At 39.7% G+C, this 10519-nt stretch overlaps 1 protein-coding gene across 3 annotated transcripts; it reads left to right on the top strand.

The window, feature by feature from the left end:
- The first annotated feature begins 1987 nt into the window (after positions 1–1987).
- Positions 1988–10453, top strand: ube2j2 (ubiquitin-conjugating enzyme E2, J2 (UBC6 homolog, yeast)). Of its 3 annotated transcripts, none has more exons than XM_020592767.1 (7): positions 1988–2052; positions 4232–4362; positions 7057–7097; positions 7815–7917; positions 8046–8184; positions 8284–8364; positions 8442–10453. In XM_020592767.1, the coding sequence occupies exons 2-7, from the start codon at positions 4232–4234 to the stop codon at positions 8730–8732; spliced, it is 786 nt and encodes a 261-aa protein (XP_020448423.1). In that variant the 5' UTR covers positions 1988–2052; the 3' UTR covers positions 8733–10453. The 3 variants fall into 3 exon arrangements, with proteins under 3 accessions (XP_020448423.1, XP_020448422.1, XP_020448421.1); XM_020592766.1 differs by lacking the exon at positions 1988–2052 and adding an exon at positions 2154–2356; XM_020592765.1 differs by lacking the exon at positions 1988–2052 and adding an exon at positions 2465–2547.
- The last annotated feature ends 66 nt before the right edge of the window (positions 10454–10519 follow it).

Below are 10519 nucleotides of genomic sequence, written 5' to 3' on the forward strand. Positions count from 1 at the left end.
TCAAGCAACACATGCCCGCTTAAAGAAATAAACAATGACTGACATATCACTGCTTCTCTTACCACAGGGGTTGCCACAGGCAGCAGGAGAGTTAAATCCAAGGATGTTCGGGATAGAGTGAGTGAAGCATCCTGGGCCGTCTAATTAGGGGACAACTGTCATACTGTGATTGCCTCTGCTTTGATGGTTGTGGGTGATCTTTAAGGTGTCTTGGTCTGTCGCTCTTACTGTCATGGTCATGCTCTCTCTGGGAAAATATTTCTAGCTGTCTTAATGTTGTATTGCATGATGCATTTGGGAGTACACAGAAATCTTCGGTGTCCTAAGAAGGTGTCCTAAGACTGAGCTACAGCGCAGCATTTGTATACATTTGGAAATGTGTAGTTATGCTCCCAAAATGTTCACTATGCATGAGACAGAGAACAGTAAGTCAGAATATTAAGCAGATGAATTTACTTGGTATAAGAGAGGACAGAGGAGCCCCTGGTGCTGCAGGAGAGAAATGGACAGGATGCTCACCACTCTGCACGTTTTCTGCTCTGCAAACAAACCAAAACTCTCATCTAGAAGGGTAATCTTTCCAAAAAATATACACAAAACACAACATAACATCTAATATCCACAAAGGATTGATGTAAAAACAAAAGATGTTTTAAAGAAAAAAAGTTGGTAATGTTATCCCGAAGTAAGAGGTGTATACTGTATGTACTACTGAGCTAGACTGAGGAGCTTCACTCTCTTGAGGCTTTGGGGGCTTTGCTCTTTCATAGTTTTATAAAGCAGAGGTTTGGCTTTCTTCCTGAGTAGTGAAAGGTGAGTCAGTGGGATTCCAGTATTTGTTGGCTTATTGCCTTAATGTCATGTCATTTAAAATACTGACTTTGTTACTTACTGAAGTTAAAGGGAAGCAACAAACAGTAGGTTGGTTGCTGCAGTCTCTAGAGTGCTGTCAGCTATGAGACAACAGTCCCCTTAACTTCAATATCCCATGTTGCAGGTGACATCTCCTGCACTGATGTCTTTCGCGAGTTTTCTCTCCTCGCGTCTCTCGAGCCCGAGAAGCTGAGGAAAAGGAGCATACAGTTCAGCTGCTGTGTGAAGCCATAATGACTCCTGCTGGCCGCCACTTCTTCTGACTACTCTTCACTCACTTTACATTCCAATAAAAAGATGTTCTGATGCTGTGGAGTGAAAACTCCTGGAGTACATGGTCAAATCCTGCAGGTGCAAGGCCAACATGATAAACCTCACTCACGTCAAAATACAGTATATTGTAGCCTAGTTCAAACTGTTCCTTTGCACAAATATTATTTCAGTTGACCTGACACTAATTTTGGTAATGGCAATGAATTAACAGCAGAGTTGATGTAGTATGTCAGAAAATCTGCAGATGTACCATGTTGTTTTTAAAGGGACACACCAACAATTTAGTATTTCACTTACATCAGTGACTTGACATGGCCTATATTTAAAAAGAGGCTTCAAAGATGAAACAGAGCCTGACTTCTACTTTCAGGTAGGCCTATGGTTAACACCCCAGAACACTGGATCCTACATCTGACATAATGTAATAAAAAACATATTTTATTAGATTCTCCCTGCCTACTAATTGCTCATTCTTTTCAACTCAATTCCCCCTAAAATTTGTACTCTCCACACTACTGAAAAGACAACATTGCACAAATGTTTCCACAGGCTTAATCATACTCTCTGTGATGAGTTAACAAAACGATGTAAAATCAGTGATGTAAACCTTTTAAAGTTTTGTGTAGGCTAATTTAATTTTGACAACTGTAACTCTCAGATGACATGATTTTTAAACTTTTTGCAAATTTTAAATAAAATAAATATCTTAAAACGGTCACATTTCAGTTTTCTCATAAGCTTTGGCTAACAACAACAACAATAAAACTTTATGCAGCAGCATAAAACATCAGCAAGAGGACCTCCAAGCTGTTCTATGAGAAGCTGCAGAAAAATTCCTCCGAAGAATTCCCAGAGACAGACTTTATAATGTATTGGGCCTGTTGTTCTGACCAATAGACTACAAATGTAAGCATGTGTTTTTGTGATTATAAAGATTTTTATGACATTTATTAGATTTTATCGGACATTTCAAAGATTATAATTAGGCACAATATTTTAGATCGGCTAGCGGCAGTAATGCGCTTTGTTAGATAGTTTTCAACCTCTTCAGAGCCTATGAAGAAGAAAACCGGAAGTGTAACTTTTCCTGCTTTCGGTGATAGCTAAAGCTACGGCGGTGTCCTAATCGGATTGGGGGTTGATACAAGAAACAAGAGCCTTATTTCGTGTCCAGCCACGAATACCTTTTTTCACTGGGGTCTCTGGAGAGGTATGTCTGTACCACACATTCTGTAGTATATGAAAACGAGGGACGTTAGTCAGCTGTCGTTAGTCTCAGCACTAACTCATGCTAGCCGCTGCTAACGCTAAACATTGTTGTGGCCTGGGTTAGCTATGGTTAGCCGCTTTGGCGGTACACAGATAGGACGTGTCACCAGCTGTACACGCTGTCTTATCAGGGTTAGTCGAGTGATTCTGGCTGCCTGACCGGACAGTTTTGATACGCTGTGATTAATAAAGTGGTCAGCCACATATGATGGCATTCTGAACTGTAAAGGTCTGCACTGTATGGTTACAGTCGGCGGTTGAGTAACGTTAATTTTCTAACTTATTGATCCGTTTAGTTAGCGTAGCTTTGAAAAAGGGGATTAGCCTCAGCTAGCAGTGTCGTTGTGTAGCCTGTTATTTATAAGGAAGTACTGTTGACATACTTTTTTACCATTACAGTTCATGTGCATTGCATTAGCATTAACGATATATGCAGCTGTTAGCCACATGCCAGTAGTTCAGTAGTGCGCTTGGCGAATAAAGTTGTCTTGAGTTTTGTGGGATGAAGTGGAAAGTCGGTTAAAAGTTTTAAGTTTAAATCCATTTCGTATAACCTGTAACTTTGTGTCTAAAAGTACGCTTTCAAAATGCTATTACTTTACGCATTTCCCCTTTAAGACTTGGGACTTTAATTGTTACGTTTTAAATTGACATTTTGCACAGTTTTGTAGAGCACAATCAAGCATTAAAGCAATTCAGTGTGCTTTACATACAGTAAGAAAAGAAAATTAGGAAAAGTTAAAGACTAAGCTCGGGGGTATATTATTGTAGGTGATATAATATGTCTGTTTTTGTTTCTGACCGGCAGTCCAGAAGCCAAAGATATCCGCCTGGAAACAGCAAATGTTGTCATTTTTGCTTAAAAATGACTAATTTTATATTGTCACAGTCGCAGCAGAATAATTTTCTGTCCATCAACAAATCCGTTAATTGGCTCATTGTGTAAGATCTGTATTGCATACATTTAAACGTGATTTTAAACGAATACAGCTAAATGTAAACAACCAGGTAGGTATATAATAACATCATATGGGAGATTAAATTGTATTGCAAGCCAAAAATGTAGTATTTTATTGTTTGTGAGCTAAAACTGAATAAGGTAAAGCACAGGTCTAAAATGTAATCTCATGAGACAGATGAATTAATTTGCCTTTAATTAATATGGGCTTCAGGCTAGCTGCATTTAGTTGACTTTGCAGATTATTATCAGTGTTTCATTATTATTAATTTCCAAGCAAAACAGAGGATGAGCTCAGAAAAATGCTAAGTTAAATTGCCCCTGGTAAGCTAGTTAGTGTCTGGTAGCTGAGTCTACAACTAGCTGAAGCAGTTATTTGAATAAACTGTCAATTAGATGAGATTAATAATTGTAATTTGTGGTTACAGTTTATTTAATGAGAGATTCTGCTGCTTGTTTGCATTTTTAGAAGAGTAAAGACTTTGTGTACTTATTGTTGTTTTGCAGACAAAATTCATTAACGTATTAATCTGCAAATCAGTCATTAGGTGTAGGCTTACCTCTTGTGTTAAAATAACTGAATTGCAGAGCTCAAAGCTACATAGCACATTAGTTGCTGCTACCATGTGTCATACATTGATATCTGTGTAGCTACATATGAAATTATCTTTAAAATGTAAAAGTAACTTTTGAAAGCTCTGTAATTATGTAATGTTTACTCTCTGCAGTTTCACAAAATCAACAGCTGATACGAAGCATTGTAAATAGAGTTTGAGTTTGTGCGTCACAATAACACATTTGGAGATCATAGACACCACTTTTCAGTGTCTCCCTTTTGCCTGTGCTCTGGGTCTTCAGATGAACAACAACGGGAATAAGAGAGCTCCAACCACAGCCACTCAGCGACTTAAGCAGGATTATCTCAGGATAAAGAAAGACCCCGTGCCTTACATCTGCGCAGAACCCCTCCCCTCCAACATCCTAGAATGGTAAGTTGTTCACAGGAAGACAAGATCACATGGTGATTGTAAATTAATACAAAAGGAAAAACACTTGTCTTACACCAAGTAATATGTATTTTAGGCTGCTTTTTAAAATATTGCTTTACACATAGCACATAGATTTAGTGTTCTATGACCAAGTAATCTGTGAGCAGTGCAGACAGCACTGAATGGTTAAATAAAAAAAAAGTCAATTGTACCACGTTTCCAGATTTGGTGTTGATTGAACACAGTAGAAAGTGGTTCAATTAGAAATGGGTGATGGGTAACTGGGACATTGTCTCAAGAAACAATAAAGACACACACTGCTTTATTAACAAACCCCAATTCCAATGAAGTTGATCAGTTTGACCATTAAATATCTTGTCTTTGTAGTGTATTCAATTAAATATGGGTCAAAAAGGATTTGCAAGTCATTGTATTTTGTTTGGACGTTTTACACAATTTCCCAGCTTCACTGGAATTGGGGTTTGTATTTTAAAATCCCACTCCTGCATTGTAAAGGCATGATCTCCAGATCTGAACCCAGCTGAACACCTATGGGAGATTTCAGACTGTTGTGTTAGACATGATTGATTAGTTAGGTCCTGTTGGAAGACTGTGGTCAAAATGTCATAGAAAAATCAATTCAGACAGGTAGAAGAATAAAAATAGATACCTAGTGGCTAAATGTAGCTAAGAACTGAAACAACCAATCATCTTAAATTTGGCTAGAGATATTTGATTCCATAATTGGGTTTTCTTCTGCATCCTATTTGCTTTAATCCCAGTTGTGCAGTCATTTCTCTTTTCATCAGTGGTGGTTTGCAGCAGCTTTGTGTGTCTGACATGTGAAGTGTGCTAAATTACGCTCCTCTATCTATTCCAGGTAGTTTGAACAGAAAACCCGGTCTCTTTCATTCCTGACTTTGCGTTATGAATAGACTACAGATATAGTTCTTGTAATCTGCAAATAAAGGTTGCATTTTATGTAGATCCCTGGTCCTGTAATGTGAAGCTACACTGCTTATGCCGAATGTAACATTATGACAATGTTAAAATTATTGGGTTTTTGCCTGCTTGTTGAAGATCTTTGATGATGGATACTGTACAGACCAAATGATTAACTGAGAAGATAGCAGGCAGATTAATCACTAGGAAAAATAATCGCCACTTGCAGCTCTAGTTGTGTGATATGCATCTTAACCACACAAGACACAAGGACACACCTGAAAATGTTTAAGACAATGGAAAAGAAACAAGAAACACTTTAGTACACTTTGATTCTTGGCTACTTATAGCACATACTGTAGATCTAGAGGACAAAGATTCATAAAGTCACTGGGCCACATTCACAAACAATGCATATGCACAAATTTGTACTTAAACTACACATATAAACAATTTGCACTCAGATCCGGGTTTATCTATTTTTTACCTAAATTTGTTCGCACTCTGCGGAGAAATTTAGAACTGCCTCGGACCATCTGTATGAACAAGTGATGGAGGCTTTAATAGCAAATATAATTTAATTTAAGGCAAACTATTAATTTACTAATGCTTTGGCCAAATGTAGCCTATTAAATAACCACAAAATTAAATCCTTCCTCCTCATCAATCGTAATGGTCGATAACCCATAGTGATCGACTGCTCCTACCAATTTCTAGTACCATAAAATTGTGCATACATAGCCAGTGTTAACTAGTAGCCTCCTGGTTAGTTTGCAGCCTATTTAATAAAAGCATGCCAGAAATATGAATGATTCCAATTTAATTCCAAGCAAGTGTTAAGATGGCATATGGAGCCTTCTTGAGAGATATTGCAGCCCATTCAAATGGCTTCTCAGCTGTTCCCGACAGCTTTTACTGCAGCTTTGCAATACCCTGGAACGGCATCGTAGTCTTCAGCCACACTGCTCTCGGGGTCAAAATCCTGCCCTTCAGTGGTGCCTACAGAAAATATTTAGTTGGGGTGCCAGATAGGACCAGTGAAAACCTTGGGGCGGCACACCCTAATACCTAAAAATAGAAAGGTAGAAATGCAATATTATACTGTAGAATAAATTGCATATTGTTTAATTCCTTGCCCGATCTCCTATGAATATTAGATGATGATATGAGATGAGCCAAGGAATCGTTAATTATCAGTTGTGGTTAATGCAAATTCAAATGTGTTCTGTCTTAAATGCATGTTTGATTTTTAAGGGCGTTGCAAGAATTAGAATGACTGGGGCTTGTCATTTGTGGGGATGCTAGCAGGGTGGCCTTTAATTTTAGGATGGTGGTCATGGCCCCCTGGCCACACCTTGGGGCGCTGTCCTGTCCTGCTTATCTCTTGCAACTAAGCCGCTTTCTCCACAAGACACCTCTAGGTAAACATATTTCCTGACGTGGAGGAATGGGGATTTCGTAGTATGCTAATTACAAACTGCGGGCATGCACCTATCATTTTAGAATGATTCTGATTTACTAATGTACACATGGTGATAGGAGTGAAATTGGCCAGGGAGCACGTCATGAATCTGATGGTAATTTTTCATGGGCACTTATTTTGTGCACAAGGTAAGAACATTTCTACACACATATTGAATGAGGGCTGTTGTCTATGGGCATCAAAGGTTCTTTGTAATGTTAAGACATTGAAAGCCTGGAAGCTGCTTTATATTTGACCTGGCTAACAGAAACCTTTCCTCTCTGCTCTAGGCACTATGTAGTCAGAGGTCCTGAGAAAACTCCATATGAAGGTAAAACCCACCGACAGTTCACTAACACTTGACAGGTAGCATTTGGTAATGACCTTTTTTTTTATTTATTTATTTATTTTTGGCAAGTTGATATCTGCCGATCTCTGGTATGTCAAGTAGTTATGGGTCACCATGTAGGCGCCATCTGACTCACATTTTAGGCTTACCTTCCAGAGAACTGCTTCTTCCCTTACTTTACATTATACACTTCTTGATGAGCTCCTTTTAATTGTATTTTGCTCAGATGGATGGAGACTGCTCCACCTAATTATTGAGCCCCCTTGGGATCAATAAAGTTGTCAGAGTCTGAATCTGAATATCACTTTATGGTACAGAAAGATTCTAAATACCTTACCTCATGAAAGAATACAGACTGTGCTGAAAGGGGACGATGGGCTGTTTCTGAAAATCTGGTCACCCTTTTTAGACTATTTACCAATCTAAGGACTTTACTATTCAAAGGTTAGTAGTCCTTTATGTAGAAGCTTCTGTAATCTTAGAACTGTGGTGGCATACACCACAATAATCAATATTTGATTGATCAGTGGATAGGGAAGCTATTCTAGACTGGAGGGGTTTGTTTTCCCTTTTCAGTTCATTTGTTTTGTTTTTGTGTGTTGTGGGGTTGTTGTACACTGTTATGTGGATTATTTAATTAATCAGTTTAATAAAATGTAATGGAAAAAAGCAAAAGCCATAATGTCTGTCTTTTTTTAGGAGGATATTATCACGGAAAACTTATATTTCCCCGGGAGTTTCCTTTTAAACCACCAAGTATCTATATGATAACTCCAAATGGGAGGTTTAAGTGTAATACAAGGTAAGATCTTTTTGTCAAATTGAATAATGCAGCATTTTAAGAATTTTTATAAATTACAGTTGGTCGTTGTTTCCAAGCGTGCTTACCATTTTGCTCCTCTTTTGTAACTTTGCCTGTTTCCTTCACAGGTTATGTTTGTCCATCACAGACTTCCATCCAGACACATGGAACCCTGCGTGGTCCGTCTCCACAATCCTCACAGGTCTACTCAGCTTCATGGTAGAGAAGGGGCCCACTCTCGGGAGCATCGAGACCTCTGACTACACAGTGAGCACAAACAAATGAACATACAGTAGCTGCAGAACATTGACATGAATGACCTGTCATCTCAGATAATTCATGTGTGTTCATGTTTACTTTTTCCAGAAAAGACAGCTGTCAGCCCAAAGCTTGGCCTTCAACCTCAAGGATAAAGTGTTCTGCGAGCTGTTTCCTGATGTAGTCGATGTAAGTATGGGATCATCTCAAACTTAATTTTCTTTTCTGTGCTTCCTGTTCTCATTTTCTCCTGTCACTCCGAACAGGAAATGAAGCAGAAACAGAAGGCACAGGAAGAGTTAACCGCTCGCACTCAGCCCCTCCCCCTACCTGATGTGGTGCCCGACGGTGACCCACAGCATGCCCACTACGGCCTCCCCGTCCTCAACAGAGGTCCCATTCCACTTGGGGGTGCCAACCCCGCCCCTGGCCTGCAGCAGGCCAATCGTAACCATGGACTTCTAGGTGGGGCTCTAGCCAACCTGTTTGTGATTGTAGGCTTTGCAGCGTTTGCCTACACAGTCAAATATGTGCTGAGGAGCATAGCCCAGGAGTGAGAGGAGCTGGTGTTGAAGGGCGATGTTTCCCTCCCCCCACCCACAGGTGAGCCAGCTAGTGGACTCCACATTCTACAAACACACTATGTGGAGGAGGGATGTTCACACCAGGGTTAGACCCCTTCACAACCACCACACCCACTACCACGGACTTTGGAATACTGAAACGCAAAGCCAACCCACCCAGGAAGGATTGCGAGGAGTAGGTGGTGTGGGAGTGGATGGGAGTGGCACTAGGGGCTTATTAAAATGGTTGTGATCCACTCTGTGCTTCAGTGGTTTATGTCGGGTGTAGGAACCAACTTGGCTCATGGGTTGTGAAGAGTGTAGAACTGAGGACCTGTATGCAGGTCGTAGCTCTTTGCACCGTGCTGCAGAGCTAGTCACAACAACAGAAATATGCTTTACTCAGCTGAAATAAAGGGCACAATTGTTCTACTACACTGTCATCAACATTAGTGATAAAAGCTGGTTTCTTAAGCAGTTAAGAAAAGGAAAAATAGACCCATCCTCAAAGCAAGGTCCCCCTGGTCATTCATCACATCATAGAGACTCCTCAGGGTGTGACTCGTTCGTTGCTGATGTTGTGTTGATCAAGTGGATTCACATTCAAGAGAAATGTGTTTCCACAATGACCAGTGTGGTCCCTTTTAATCACTGAATTCATTTGAAGCCTAAACTGAATACCAGAGTCTGTCTTCCCCTTTTGTGCACTTCCATGTAATTGGAAACACTTCAGGGCATCAGGTTTTAACAAGCTGCATTTGCAGTTCAGAAACTGGTTCCTCATTCCTTTCATGTTAATCCTATCTCAGATATGTTGTTCAGCAGTGTGTGTGCATACGTGTCTGGGTTTGGAAGAAATGTACTGTTGTCTTTTGCCTTAGAATGTGTTGATCTTTAGATAGCAATTAGTTTGAGGTCTGTGTATTTTTAGCACAAACTGAACCTCGTAGCTGAGACTCTTCAGTGCGTTGACCAGCAACCAAACGTCATTGTTGTGTACATTTCTCAGTACTTCCGTATTTCACTGTTAGGGCCTATCAAAGCTTAGATCTGATGATTTGGTCATATAAGTGAAGAATGTCGTCTTCATACAACAGAGTGTCGACAAAATGTGAGTCCAGATGTTCTCTCCAGTCAACCCATGAGCCAAGCAATGAACCCAGTGTTGCACACCGGAGTAACCAGAGACCAGTACCTTTTTAAATTGGCTTAGCTGACCAGTATAGCTCCACTCTAGGTCCAAATAAGGAGACACATGAAGAGAACCAACTTTTTTTGTTTGGGTATTATTTTCAGTTTGATTTTTTTTTTCTTTTTTAAAAGTTCTCTTTATTTATGGAAACAGCCTTGGCTTGTCTGTTGTGGTTTGAGTGTTTGCTAAGCAGTGCATTGCAGACAAACACAGACAGGCCACGGCACAGACTCGCATAATTGCTGATAATTTACTGTTGTGCATTGCATTTAGTAAAGATGGTTCTACTGTGTATCTAATGTTAACAGAAAAACAAGATTGACATTTCTATTGCTCTTCTTTTCTTGGCTTTATCTTCAAAAGAACAACAACAAAAAAACAACTGGTGATGATGGGAGTCCGTTTGTGTGATTATAAAGCAAATGCTCAAATTTCCATGCTTCAGTTAATCTTGTGTGACCTTGTATGTTTTCATAGTAAATGCAAATAAATGGCCCTGCCTGGCAGGGTGTTTTAGAAAGCCTTCCTTTAGTCTGTATCTCTGACAAGTAATACTTAATAATGTGCTCTGTTCGGCCCTGTCAGACCC

Source organism: Monopterus albus, unplaced genomic scaffold, assembly GCF_001952655.1.
Source record: "Monopterus albus unplaced genomic scaffold, M_albus_1.0 scaffold18.1, whole genome shotgun sequence".
Classification (NCBI taxonomy): Eukaryota; Metazoa; Chordata; class Actinopteri; order Synbranchiformes; family Synbranchidae; genus Monopterus; species Monopterus albus.

What these genes read in the sequence shown, in the direction of transcription:
- ube2j2 (XM_020592765.1), top strand. Translation starts at nt 2,482, where the DNA reads ATGGTTAGCCGCTTTGGCGGTACACAGATAGGACGTGTCACCAGCTGT. An exon ending in TGAGAAAACTCCATATGAAG is followed by an intron (nt 7,098 to 7,814) that starts GTAAAACCCACC and finishes GTCTTTTTTTAG; the next exon opens with GAGGATATTATCACGGAAAA. An exon ending in AGGTTTAAGTGTAATACAAG is followed by an intron (nt 7,918 to 8,045) that starts GTAAGATCTTTT and finishes TTTCCTTCACAG; the next exon opens with GTTATGTTTGTCCATCACAG.